General features: G+C 42.3%; 1 protein-coding gene across 1 annotated transcript in view; it reads right to left on the bottom strand.

Annotated features, from left to right (window-relative positions):
• The window catches only part of ZEB1 (zinc finger E-box binding homeobox 1), a 245,785-nt gene that overhangs the window by 6,204 nt on the left and 224,651 nt on the right, over positions 1-14,930 (bottom strand). Inside the window, exons 6-8 of the mRNA XM_014609062.3 lie at positions 7,988-8,093; positions 5,704-7,514; positions 3,141-3,321 (exon numbers count right to left, since the gene is read on the bottom strand). Coding sequence (XP_014464548.1) covers positions 3,141-3,321; positions 5,704-7,514; positions 7,988-8,093 — 2,098 coding nt within the window. The remainder of the gene's footprint in view (positions 1-3,140; positions 3,322-5,703; positions 7,515-7,987; positions 8,094-14,930) is intronic.

Raw genomic sequence — 14,930 nt, 5'->3', positions numbered from 1 at the left:
CTTTTTGCAATTTAAATGAGTTTGTTATATTGCAAACTAAACCACAATCCCATGTAGTTTCATTTGCAAAGCAGATACTTGTAATGTTGCAGCCTTTAATCTGACAGATTGCCCCCTGGCCATGGGTGATGTGAGCTGAAGGCAGAAGCAGTGGGGGGCCCGATCCTTTTTATTTTTGTGTAGAGCCTGCTCACCTATCCAGTGGCACGGGGTGTGAGCTGCCAGTGGGCCAAGCAGTCCTTGAGCTGCAGGGAGCCCCAGCCCTTCCTTCCACAGTGATGGTGCCCCCTGGAGCTGTCTGGGTGGGCTGCTAGTGGGCCAGGGGCTGCCCTATCTCGGAGGTGCCTGATCCAATGCTTCTCCAAGTCCTCCTGGGTTTGCAGCTCACTGTGCACCATCCCCGCCACCTTCTCCGGCCATCAGCACATCTACCCACCCTCCTGCTGCTTTCCTGTGATGCCCCAGGGGCAAGCCAGCCTGTTTCTGGGTGGTCCCAGGCAGCAGGAAGGCAGCAGGGACAGTGCATGGGGCGCTGCTCTCTGGGCAGGCTCGGAGAAGACTTGGAATCGCAGGTGCTGCCTCTGAGCTGGGGCAGCATCCGGCAAGCTAGCAGCCCACCTGGGCAGCCCTGGGGGGCATCGTCGCTGTGGAAAGAAGGACCAGTTCAGAGTTCAGAGCCGGCCAACGGCTTGCCCCCCAGCCACAGGCAGGCTCTGCAAAAAAAAGGGATCAGGCCCCTTCCTGGGTTTTTTTTTTCTTTCTGCCAGAGCTTGCCCATACAAGCCGCCAGTGGGCTGAGCAGCCCATGAGTTCTGGGGGGCCCTGGTCCTTCCCTCCACAGCAGTGGCTTCCCCCAGGGCCACCCAGGTGGGCTGCTAGCAGGCCAGATGCTGCCCCAGCTTGGAGGCAGCACCCACTGGATCCAACTCTTCCCTTGCTAAAGCATCTAAATGACTGTGCAGTACCAAATGCACAGTCAGGGGCATGTGTAGACATGCCCAGTAGGCAGTAATTAAACATTCACAATTCAATGGGATAGAAGATAGGCAAAATAAGTTTGTTCAGCTGAAGCCCAGATATGAAAGACGGGGACAGAGTGAGAAAGAAGCTTCGGGTTGCAGTACATAAAGAGCAATGACTGTACTAATACAGGCAAACGCATCTTTCCCAAATGTTACACTCAATTAAAAAGTAATATACCAAGAACTAGTGTTTTAAAATAGGAGAAACTAAAGCAAAAACACTGTCAGAAAAGCCAACCTGAGAAAAATACACGTTAAGAAACACTCTCTGACAAACTGAACTGAATGGGAATGTCAGTGAGGCAAAACATGGAACCAGTTGAAAGTATACCATGTAGAAGGAAACACATTAAAACAGATCTTTAATAAACAAGGAAGCAATGAATATAAGAAATGACCAGAAGAGCCAGGACCAGAGCTGAAAGGAAGACGAAGGAAAAAAAACAAAAATCTTAAGACTGAAAGGCTATTTATTCTTGTCAGGCTAAACTCAAAGGACATTTAAGGCTGCAACTGACTTCAAAGGATTTTAGATTAGGCTTTTAGGGCACTTTTACACTTGCTCCAATGCTTTCTGTGGAAGCAGACTCGATTAATCAGAAAGTCCAGCATGCTGCAGCATCTCATGTATTCAGCATCTCTATGTTTCAAAATGGTAGCAGGGGTGCATTATCTAAAGCAGGGGCGGGCAATTATTTGAGGTACAGAGCCGCTTACTGAGTTTTGGCAAGCCATCGAGGGCCGCATGACAGGCAGCCCAGGGCAGATTAATATTAATTTTCTAATTTTTTTTAGGGCCCCTGGGCCACATTTTGCCCACCCCAATCTCAAGTTTGTCAAATAAGATTTAGTTAAAGTGCCCCCGCCACCATTTTGAAAGGCAGGATGCTGAATATATGAGACGTTGTGGGTGTTTCAAATGAACTCCCTCACCCCTAGATTTTAAAACCCTTAGGGCAGGGACACTGCTGTTTTGGTAAAGTAACACACACATGTATATAGCATCTGATGAAGTAGGTAGTTGTCTGCAAAAGCTCATGAGTCTCTGAACCAATAAGGTGCCACCCTGCCCTACTTTCTACACATACATAATGCTCTTTGAATTATAAGTTATAATGATGGCAACAGAATGGGTAGGAAGGGAAACCTTTATTGTTGGCTGTGACCATTGGGAGGGGGTGGGTTGGGATGGGGTGCCTTGCTTTTGTATTTGTAGAGATTGGAGGGGATTTTGTTTCATTATACTTGCTTACTTTAATTTTTTATTCTATTTCTATAATTTTGGCCTGTATTTTAAGATGACCTGAATCTTTTTGGGAAGGGTGGCATATAGATCTAATACATAAATAAATATATCAGGGGTTGGCAACCCCCAGCACACGTGCCAGTATGTGGCATGCAAAGGCATTTTGCTTGGTACTCATGCATCTGGGGAGACAATGGGGAAGGGGCTGGGGCTGCACTGCCACAACAAGGAGCAGGCCCCTTGGACCTGCCCTACCATCTGCCTGGAAATACACATGCATCTGCTGCCAGTGATGAGCCAGGCTGGGGCTCTGCAGACCTTGGTGTAATGGTTTGCAGCCTCCCAGCTGCCTACTACACAGCCAGCTCAGGCTGTGGGCAGACCCCGGCTGCCTGCCATGGGGGCCCAGACTGCTCGTAGCCGGTGGTGGGGAGACTAAGTTGCTGTACTGGGGTGTGTGGAGGCCTGGCCCAGTTCATTGCTGGAAGCAGGTGCATGCGTGACCCCAGACGGATGGTGGGGAAGGGGCCAGGGCTGTGCTGCCACAACAAGGATCGGGTCCCTCACAGCTACCCTGTTCACCCCTAGAATGCCAACATCTTACAAGTCAAGGCTGGGGTGACAATTATATCAAGTGACAATATATAATTGCTATGACAATCCAGCAAATATAAAGGATGTAGATTTACTGCAAAAGGTATTCACTGAGACCTCATGAGAAATCTTCTTATTCTTTCCTCTACCACTCTCGTCCCCTCCAGTTCCAATATGGACATACTACATGTTCTCGGATTCCAACTGGAATGATCTGTAGACACAAATAACACTTCCAATAAAGTAATTCTTTTAAAGCTACATTTCCTACTACACACCTGTGTGTTCATACTTATGTCTCAGTAATGAACTGCTCTTCTGGAATATTTTGTCACATAAATCACAAGCATACATCCCATTTTCTGTCTTTCTCATTTTCTTCTTGGGTGGGGTTGAATCTGAATCATTTTGATCTTCCACATTTGATACTCCTTCTGAGCTAGTGTCTTGCTTTTCATCCTAAAAATTTACAGACAAAGTTAAATCTAAAAAAAGTCCATGAACACAACCTGAGTTCTATTTGTAATTTCATTTAATTTCATTAATTTGACTAGAAAAATTGTTGAATTCTAATATATACATAGTATAGAAAAGATGCCTTTGTGAAACTACCATTCTTGCTGTCTTACTACTAGAAGGCCTCAAAAAAACAGCAGTTAACAAAATAACAGGCATTTCAAGGTTGGCTGCTGGCCAAGTTTTAGAGGGACACTGACACAGCAAGTCTGAAAGCCCACTGAGCAAGAGCTGGCTGAGGGAGGGAAAGAAGATTAAGACTGAAAAGGTATATGCAAGTATACTGGAAAAGTGAAAGAGCACTACCCCCTATAAACCTATATTTTTTAATTAATGTACACCATCTGCACTGAGGTTCACTTTTTTATGGAAAGTAAAAAAGTTTTGATGGTTGAAGTTTTCCCACATAATGTTAGCATGAATGTTCAAATTTGCTAAATTGGCTACTTTCCTCCCCATAATTCTGTGACCAGGATGGATCCAGTGAGGGTATGGTGGTGTGGACACTCCCTTCTGCCATTATCCTGAGCTGCTCGAGGGGCAGGGGGAGCCCCAGAGTATGCTCCTGACATACTCCTGCCCCACATTGTAGTAAGAAGCTGTGTGGGGAGCCAGGCTCAGCTGGGGACAGCTGTGGCAGTGCACAAATTCTTCCTTCCAGCACTTGCTCCTGGCCAGCAGGGAATACCAAGGTGGGGAGGGGAGGTGGGTAAGGAGAAAACTGCACACCAACGCTGCTGTCCCTGGGTGAGTCTGGAGCCCTGTGCAGCCACTCCCCACAGCCCCAGTTGGAATGGGGGAGGAGTGCTCTGTCTCCCCTCCCCTCTCCATGACAGCAGGGGACAGTAGGGGACAGGTCACCCGCCTTCATGTGTTTGATACCTTTCTAGCTCTCCTGTGAACCCTACCAACCCTGTGGCTCCAGCCACACTTTCCCCTCATCTTCTCATGGTTTGAGGGGCCACATGCCGCACCCCCTTTAAGAAATCCTGGATCTGCCCATGTCTGTGACAAAAATAACCTAGAATAATTGGCCAGAAAATGTTATGTCTAGCTTTACCATACCATATTTCTGGCTCCATGAAAACCCCTGGAATTTCATTTGGTTAACTGATCTTTAAGCAGCATAAAGTATTTGTATCAGCAAAATCGCAAAATACAGATTCTTATTAGTTGTAATTTTTACTTTGGGGTCTGTTTTCAAATCCAAGTAATATTTATATTAGTCATTTCATACCACCCTCCATGCACACCCACATTAATACATACCACCCTCCATGCACACCCACAGTTTAAATCAAGCTGACCCATTTCTAAACACACAGAAACATTTACAATAATTTAAATCATGGACTTACTAGGATTCAGCCAAGAAAAATGCTCATCCCTTGCATATCTAAATTTTCTACTTCTGTTTTTCAGTGCTCTATTCTGCTTCTACTTCCTATTTTTCTGTGTTCAATTCCTAATTCATATATGTGTAGATGATTACCAGTGGGACTGAGTTTGATTACATGCACATTTATAATGGACGACAGAGCACAGAACACATACAGTGTGCCAGAGGAGCACATCAATGGATGCTTAGTTTTAATTTTGTTTAAAATCCTATTATGGAACATTATGGTTTAGAGTTCAGTTGTTTCCCTCTGTATCAAGATAAGACTGTGCAGAGATGAGGTGCAGGGGAGAGGAGAGAACTGGCAACATATATGGTATGTCTGAGTGCAGGGAGAAGGAAGGTATGGAAACAGGGCTAGCTACAGGGCTAGCTACACACACACACTCATGATACACACATCGTTTTCCAATCAGAGGTATTGAAACTTGTAGACAGATAATACATGTATTATTTTGGATTTGAAAATTGATCCCAAAAATCAGATATAGCTACTTATTTATATGTGTTCTTCCTTTGCATCAAATGCATATGTCCAAAATTTAAACTAACTAAATTATAGTACAATAAAAACTTTCCAAATTATACTAACAGACAAGAAGCCACTTTGTGAATGTCTGAATATCGTGAGGAACTGAGATAAATATATATACAAATATACGTATATAAAATATATACATATACACAACACGTGTGTATGTGTTATCAGCCCTGACCCAGTCTGACCAGTTACTAGCTTCACAGAAGGGTTTTACAGTAACTTTCACCACCTAATTATTAGGATTCAGCCAAAATATACATTAGTAACAATGTAAACACTATTTCAATCTTGACTTTTTTCTTTTTTTTTAATTGGTTTAGCAAGATTGATTAATAGACCATACTTTATTTATAGTACATTCAGGAATAGATACAGCCTAACACACCTGATTTCCATTGGCTTGAGTCTGTTTTGGTGGTGTTTCTTGGACTGCAGGGGTAACTGTAGTTGAATATGTATAAGCCACCTGTGGAATCAAAATGGTTTGCTTATTGGCAGCTAGAGCTCTTAAGCATGGAACACTGTTCTGGTCAGCAATGGCAACAATTGTAGGTAATTGGGCAGTGACTGTAGGTATAGCAATATTTATGGGGTTGGCACTTGGTGGGATTACATTTACAACAGGATCAGAGTCTGTAATACTGCTGTCCTTTTGTGGTTCTTTTTTTGCACAAGTCAAGTTCAAAGGTTCTTCTTGGACAGAATAAACACTGTTCTGGTAAACACTAGTTATGGTAGATCTTTCCAATAGTTCTCCATGTTGCTTTGGTAGTGAAAGGTCAAGAGGTTCAATTTGTGGCTCTTCTTGTCCACCTTCTGCTGTGTACGTATAACCCTGTGAACTTCTGGATGATGAGAGGTTTAGTGGTGATGGAGATGGCGTGCTACTTCGCGAACCATTCAGAGTCGATCCCACTGATAAAGTCTGAGATTTAATTATCTTGAGCGAATTTTGTGAGTTACTTGTGCTGTTGGAGGGTTCACTCACATCTGTATGTCCTGCTTGATCATCATTATCATTAGGATTACTTAATTTGCCTTGTTCAGGAGAAGATGGTCCAGAAGACTGTACAGAAATTTGTCCAGCTTGCATTTTTTCAAACCATTTTTTTACCACATCCAGTGGTAGGTTTACTGAATCAGCAATTTTTGAAAGCTCTTCTGCACTGGGTTGTGCATTTAATGCATAATATGCTTTTAGGAGAGATAAAAGGTTCTTTAAAGGTGGCTGACCAGGAGATAAATTGCCTTCCCCTGCTTCTGATGGAGCAGGGGATTCAGATTTCTCAGCTTCTGTCCCACTGAGCTGAGAAAGCTGGGTGGGATTTTTTGGATCATAGTGCTTTAATTCTTGAAGTGCATTAAGATCTCCTGGACAGTCATCACAAAGAAGGCAAGTGCTATCATTGGTTTCCCCTTCAAAGTTTTTTTCTTTCTCAGACTTCACTGTGAGATCTTCTGGTAATTTTTCATTTTTGCAGCTGTTTGTGGAGACAGAGTTTTCTTTTTTTAGGTTCTGTGGAACAACCTGAAGTTGACTAGGCTGTTCTAAACTGTAATTGATGATAATTTTGGTTGTTCCATCTTGATCAACCAAAGGAAGACTGATAGCTGAAATGAGTGAATGACCAGCTTGTGGTATGGATGCAGTGTTGATTGTTTCTTGTTCTTTGGATGCAAGATTAGCATGATTATTTTCCAATACTTGCCTTATTACATTACCATCCACTGCCACTTTAAGCACATTTTGAATGTCACTTAAGTTGATGCTTATGGGAGACACCAGACCCACGGTTGGTAAAACAACAGCTTGCACTACACCCTGAGGAGAACTGGTTGCCTGCAATGGGCTACCACCACTAAAAACCCCATTTTGCAAAGGGGTTGAACAATTGATTCCTGAAGCAACCACAATGGGCTTGAATTCATAATCCACAGGTTCCGTTTTAATTTGGTTAACAGGAAGTTGCTCTTGTAAGGGCTTGTTTTCTATCTTTTGACGTATCTGTGGTCTTGCTGGGCTGCCCGGTGATGCAGAAAGGGAAGGGGAGGAGCACTGAGATGTCTTGAGCCCTGACCGTGCTCGACCATTCACAGGCATCAAACCAATACATTTCTTACTGCTTATGTGTGAACTATATGAACCAGAATGGGAAAAACGTTTCTTGCAGTTTGGGCACTCATATGGCTTCTCTCCTGAAGAAAAATAAAAAGATTATTCATTAGATTACATAGCATCTCTATCAAGCCATAATACCCAGAAAACAATGCATCTCCACACAGTTCTAGATATAACTTTGGTAACAAACCCTTTACAATGAACTAAATTAGTAGGGGACAACTATTTTGGCAGGCAAGCCACAATTAGCACCACCCCTCCCTGCATGCCACTTTGATCCCCTTCTCTTGCCTGATCTTCTGCTCTTTCTGCTTCTTGTCCCGTGCTCCCTGCCCCATCTGCTTTCTGCTCCCTGCCCCACGTGCCACTGTGCTGTCTGTCCCCTCCCTGATCAGCTGCATTCCACACAGAAAGTCTGCTTATGCCATTTGTGGCATGCATTATGAAGTTTATATGTTAAACTAATAGTTACAAAATTGATTTTGCATCACAGCTATATAGCATGTGCATGACACTGATCAATATGGATAACAACACTTGTAATATTTACCACTGTGGATTCGTAGGTGTTCCTTTAGATGGTGTTTGTATTTGAAAGCTTTTCCACATTCAGTGCACTTGAATTTGCGGTTGCCACTGGATTGCGTCACATGTCTCTGAAAGAGAATATTTGTAACTTGTAATTCATTCTGAAAACAGCCAGCATATTGAATACATTCGATTTTTCAAAGTTCAGCAGAAAAGATGTAATGCAAGAGTGAATACAATCAGTCATAATTTTAAGTGATTGAAGGCTGTATATCTTACTTATGAAAAAGAAACAAATTAGTGGTCAGGTTAGAACACTGTAACACATATCTTCTATATAAATCTGGTACAGTAAAAGTAGTCATCTCTTAATTCCTGACAAAGGTGGAATATATCTAAGAAATTCAGCAAGGCATTTCCTTATTCTGTTTGTTAAATCAGCCAAAGGATATGGGAAACAGGAGAAGGAAACATGAAAGCATTTAAGCCTGTTAAAAATTTAATCAGTTGCCTTGATTTTTCCATTTACATGCTTCCAGTTCTTACTGTTGGCCTTGGATTCCTTTATGCAATGGCACCAGAGGACTGCTCAAGAGAAGATGGTTCAGTAAAAACAAAGGCACTCTCAGTCACAATTTAGTCTCAAAATAAATGCAAAAAAATAAATTAAAATATATAATATCATAAAGGGATTCCTCAACCACCATATTAACAATCTGTGTTGAAGCTACTTAACTTTTTTCAGATCTTATCTTTGTTACTATTGTTATGTTACAGTTCTTTCAAAGTAGCAAAGGCTATGAAAGATGAACCAAAATAAATATAGCCTTATTTATTTTAATATAAATAGTTCATAACCATGAATTGATATATTTACAAACAGACAAAGAATATCATGCTTGAAGTCAGAACTGTTTGATTTTAATATGTTAACGAATGGAAAGAGTAGAGGAATATTTTACTGCTAAAACAAATGGAATTAGTTTATTATTAAAAAACATAGTAACAACAGTAGCAAGATTAATTTTAGTCCAGAAATCTAGGAATAAAAGATACTGGATGCTTTCCTGCCTTTGGATGCAGCTGTACATTTTTGTAGTCATAGGAAATACTGTGTTTTCTTGCATATAACATGACTTAGAATATAAAATGCATTTCATTTTTGAAAGGCGAAATGAAGAAATTATTTTTCTAGTTTTGGCTGCATAGAGCAGGGACAGTGCCTAACCTTCAGTTGACTCACTGTCCCTTTCCTACTCAAGCAAAAACTAATCCTTACTGTTGCTGAAGACTGGTTTCCATGGGTGGATCTATGATTCTGAAAGGAGCTAAAGAGTCTCTAGGGCTATGAAACAGGAGGATAGAGACCAGAGTGGCTAATAGCCAACAAATCTGCCCTAAGGAAGTTTAGCTGGATTAGTGGACCATTAAAACCACTGAAAGGGAGGGATGGTTGTTAACACCTTTGAAGTGAAGAACAATGAGCCGTGAAGTCAACTGACCCTCTCAGCTACCTGAACAGTAATGCAAGAGCTGTGGCACTCTGCAGCAGGAATCAAAGCAAGGTGCTTCTTTCCCAAGCAGAAAATCAGCTTCCCCACTCAATACAAGCACTCCAATACTGGGGAGCTAATTTGGGGGGAAAGCTGCACGTTGTATACAAGAAAATATAGTAATTTCTTATCCTTATTGGGAAGCCCCCAAATCTATTTTTTTTCAGTTTCCCTCCCCTCAAATGCTAACAGATGAAAGAAAGAACAGTTTAAGTTGATGAACCTTATCTTTGCAGTTCTTTGATTCTTGTTTCATCTTAAAAATACTCCAAGATAAAACATAGTTCTCCTGGGCACAAGCTGTCTTGCAATAACTCCAAATGATGCCAAAGTAGCACTGTCTAGAAGATTAAGAATGGGGCTGGAGGTCAGAATCATCCAAATTCCAATTACAACTCATCATTATTTAATTTGAGGCCTTTTACTTAACCTCCCATGCTTGTTTCCACTTCTGTGTATGACAGGAAGCAATGCTTCTTTAGCTGCTGGAGTCTTGTGAAGATTAATCAGTTAGTACTTTTATAGTACCTTGTATCTTCAAAATATTGTACAAGTATTGAGTATTACAGCAGGCATTTTTTATTCTTCTGACAAGAGTTCCATCTCTCAGGAAATAAGCACAGTTATGTATTAAGAAAGAAGGCAAACAAACAGCAAAGCAAATTCTACTTATGGGAGTGCTGCTTGCAGTTCCAAAGATAAATTTAATGCAGCCACACATGAAAAGCAGAAATTCAACTACCTTGTCAAGTTATTCTTTGAATCTTTAATGATGTTTTCAGAGAAATTATAAGTAAAAGAATTAATTTATGAATTAAAATACATTTTTGAAACAGGTTCTTTACAAAAATGTAGCAGGTATAGATGATGAAGACTCAAAATATCTAACACATTCTCCAAACTTCTCTTATAGTTAAACTAATTAAATTCTGCTGTACAGACTGGGTTTGAAGACTTTTATTAGGGATTGTGTTTTTTGCCATTGTTCTTCATAACTGAAAAATTCTTCAGCAGAGCCCAGTGAATAGTGTTCTACAGAAGATTCCATTCCACAAAGAACCATTCTTTTAAACTGATCATCATTTCCCATGCCACAGGCCAGCCATTATCTAGGCCCTTCTTTGGTGCTCCTTTTGAAGCTAGCCCTGGACCACAAAAAGGAGATATATAGGGCCAGGAAGAAAGGAACAAGCCAGAGGATGTCTTAGTGGGATGGCTGAGAGCCTAGGAGGGAGGGAACCCAGAGTTCTAGCAGGGGCCCCTGCTCCCAATGAGGCTGAACCCTCACCCTTATGCTGCACTGCTATATTAGTATTAGTGGTTCAACTTCAAATAGAGCAATAGAAAAGGGGCTAATTCAGTGGGGACCAACATTTTTGGGAGGTGCACCATAAATTAAGCCCCGTGCCCTCCCTAAGTGCCTTGCTGATCCCCTTCCCCTGCCCTTCCACTCCGCTTTCTGCCCCTGCCTGACCTACTGCTCTGCTTTCTGCTCCCTGCTCTATATGCTGCTGTGCTCTCTGAGCACAGAGACTAACCATGTCATTTATGGCAGCATTTCTCAACCCATGGGTCATAAGAATATATGAAAGGGTCGCAATCAAATGCAGCCAAGCAGTGCAGAGAGTAGCTTCTGCAGCTTCCCGCAGGTAAATCTATGGGGCAGGGGGGAAGGCAGGGGCATAAACTGTGTGGCAGGGGGCTGGGGGGATGCAGGCAACACTACCCGTCACCCCCTCTCCTCCTGAGGCAGAGCCATGGCCTGAGGGGAGCAGTGGAAGTGGCTGAGCTATGGCAGCAGGGTAGATCCATGGCCTGGTGCATGAGCAGTTGGAGAAAGTGAGGGCAGTGTGCCCCCCCACCCCTTCATTACTCCTTATGCTGCTGGTGGGTGGCATTGCTGGTGTGGGGGTTCTGGTGGCAGCAATGAGCCTTGCCACCCCGCTATGCCCTCCGATGATAAGTCCTGTTCTCTGGGCCGTGGTGGCGGCACCTGCCTATGCTGTTCCAGCCAGGCTATAGCCCCGTGCCCACTGTGGGTGCACAAATCTGGGAGGCATGTGCCCCCCCATGCCCCACACATCCACTCCCTGCCCCACACACTGGGGGTTTGGAGCCTGGGGGAAGAGGGCAGCGGGTCAGAAGTGGGGGCACCAGCAGGGCTGGGGAGGTAGGGGGCTGTGGGTTGGGAGTGAAAGGCACCGGCAGGGCCAGGGGGCTGTTTTCTACTTTAAGTATTTACTAAGACTGACTATCCATGTTTACAAATGGGTCCTGGTACAAAAAGGTTGAGAACCACTGATTTATGGCATATGTGCTACAGGTTGGTTACTCTTGTGCTAAATAATCACTGATCTGTAGCATATCGGATGGAGAACTGTACTAAGCTGGAGATGCTCAGGTTCATACCGGCTCTGGAAGAGATGGTCCTAGAACCTAGGACTTCCTAGGTAACTGCTGTAGCCACTGACCTATAGAGGCAAACGTACCAACACCAATCTTTTCTGTTCCTGAGTCTAGGTCTGGTAGTCATGGGTTTTGACTGACTCCATTTATGGGCACTAAGCAGCTGTGCATCCAAAGGGAGTGTGCATATGGGCCTGGGCTACTACTGTGCATATCTATTCCTGTGCCACTCTTTAGTTATAAAGTCATCCACATGTGCAAGGATACACAAGCAAAAACAGGATTCCAACCTGTGTATAAGTGGCATTTTGGCATGGAGACAACCAAACCTGAACACAGAGAAGAGAAGGAACGGATTAGAATATCACCCTTTGAGCTTCAAGAGGTCTACATCTGTCATACTAGGAAGTTTAAAACTGCAAGACAATACCTGTAGAAAATCAAAATGACATATAAGAAGTTTCTCTTGCAGCCAGTCTAGGCATGTTATGTAAGAACTTTTCTTGAGCCTTTATTCTGCTCTGCCCATGGTAATGTGTACTTAGAAAAGAATGGTTATGTGTTATCTACAAAACATTCATACAGAACAAAACTAAGTGTCCTTGAGGGAATGCTAGAATGAATCTGAATATATTGGTTCAACAGTTTTTCTGTCTCACCTGGTGCTTGTATATAAAAGCCCAATGACACATAACAGCATCATCATTGTTTATTCCTTCTGTTTATAACATTATTGCAAATATTTTCCTGAAGAACACTAATACAGTGAGCGGAAAGTTATCTAAATAATCAGCATGAAAAGTATGCCTTTAAAAGGAAAGAAGAGCATATTATTTTAAAAAGACCCATTTTTGAAACCACAGCTAATTAAGATTCACAACCGGTGGGCGCACATTTTCATAACAAAAATATCCTTCCTTCATGTAAGATGTCTGTTTTGTTATGAAGGTGCACACACGACGAAGCATTTCAATCTAAAAGTTAGCTAAACTATTGTTCTGATTGTGATGCAGATCTTATAATCGCACTTAAATTGGTCTAGCTTTGCTTCCAGATGTTTTGATAACAACACAGTTCTGTTCTGTTTATCAAATCTCAGTGTAGTTCTGCACCTTAAAAAAACAACAAATTACAATATCTGATAGATTTGCTGTAGGAATTAAACTTAAATTTGCTTTCATGGAAATTCTTCTTTGTAATTTTTTATTTAACTGCTGAATATTTCCTCTCCTTTTAATTATGTTACTTCTAACAAATAGAAAGGTGAGATGACAGTCTAAATCATATTTGGCTATTAGGGAATTGGCCAACATGCCTGTTGGTTGATTTCTCTTCAAATTCAACTAATCCTGAAATCAGTTTGCTTCAGGATAACAGGATCTTACTCTGCTCAACAGAAGGCGCATCTACAAGTGCACCTAACTGTACTAGCAAGTACTAAATGATTGAGCAGTAACCACTGTTACTGTGCAGTCCCAGCAGTGCATGGGTTGTTTCTGACCCTACTGCACAGTAGCTTGTTGCTGCTGTGCAGTAGCATTGGTGTCACGGTTTGTGCCAGCCAGTGCTACATCGCTGTAGTGACAAGCTATGTCACTGTAGCTTGTTGCTACAGCAACATAGCGTCTCATGTAGCTGTTCCCAGAGTGAAGTTACTGAGAGCAAATGGGAGGGCTTCTCCTGCCGTAAGGGAACTTTGAAGGCTGAGGCTTTCAAAGTTCTTCCAGCAGAACTTGGTAGTGGACAGCAGACTTTGCTTGGATTACAGAACAGCCAATGGGGGTATGGTTGTTAAACAGTATCTTAACTATGGTACTTAGTCTATTCCAACACAACATTTTTTTCCTCCATTCAACATGGGAAAAACAAAGCCTTGTCTTAGAATAGAGTATCAGGTAAAATTGCAGTATCTGAGGTCAGAAGAAGCAGCAGGAATCCACTGCACAGGCACAGGGCAGTGAGGGATGTGAAACAGAGCCACAGGGCGGCACAGAGGCATGGGGTAGTCAAGGACCTGGTGCAGAGGTAAGGGCAGCGTAGAGGCACAGAGAGGTGAGAGACCCAGTATGGAGGCATGCGACCACATATGGAGACCCAGCATAAAGGCATGAGGCAGCAAGGGACCTGGCACAGAGACATGGGACCTGGTGTGGAGGAATGGGGCAGCAAGGGACCCAGCATGGAGGGATCTGGTGGCGGGGAGAAGGGCAAGTGTCTGGGGGGCACCAGGGGAGGCTGAGATTACTTGCTTCCTCACTGCTTACCCCCCTGCCACTGCTTTTTCTGCCACATCAGTGGGGGAGGATAGGGAGGATGAATTTAAAAGAACACTTCAACAATTATATTCTAGACATAGAAAATTAAAACAAATTTATTATTTTCCATGTATAGAATCTAATTTTGGAGGGATCATCTTGTATTCAAAGTCATCTTGGCTTTAAATCCAGCTACATTTATACTCCCTCCAACCACTTTTTGTTGTCCTCCATTTGAAAAATTCCAAAATTATGATTTAAATAAGGCATTTACAAGTTAACATGAATACAGTAAGAAGCACCAACCAGAACATACAGGAACCAACAGTAGAAAGAGTAAAAGTAATTCTAATGGTGGAACCAAGACATGTGAAGAAGGGTATATGCGAGTTCCCAATTTACTTTCTTTGTACTGTTCATTATTTTGCAGCCCTCTATCATGTTTCTCAGTATTGTTTGTCTCCTTTTTAAAAGGCTAGTCTTTTTAATCTGTCATAGTGTAGCATTACCATGCCTCTAATCATTTTTATAATCCATCTCTATACCCTTTTTATTTTTAGTATCTATATTTTTAGAGGAAGTGACCAGAATTGAAAACATTATGTAGGATAACAGTCTGTATTTGGTTCACATACTTGCAGTATTATATCCTCAGTATTATTTTCTAACCTTTCATTTATACCTCCTTTCATTTACACATGCTAACATTTGTGCTTGCTTTGTCAGCACAGACTGACAAACAGTGGGTGCA

The sequence above is a fragment of the Alligator mississippiensis genome, chromosome 5 (genome assembly GCF_030867095.1).
Source record: "Alligator mississippiensis isolate rAllMis1 chromosome 5, rAllMis1, whole genome shotgun sequence".
NCBI lineage: Eukaryota > Metazoa > Chordata > Crocodylia > Alligatoridae > Alligator > Alligator mississippiensis.
This window is presented reverse-complemented; position numbering and strand designations above follow the sequence as displayed.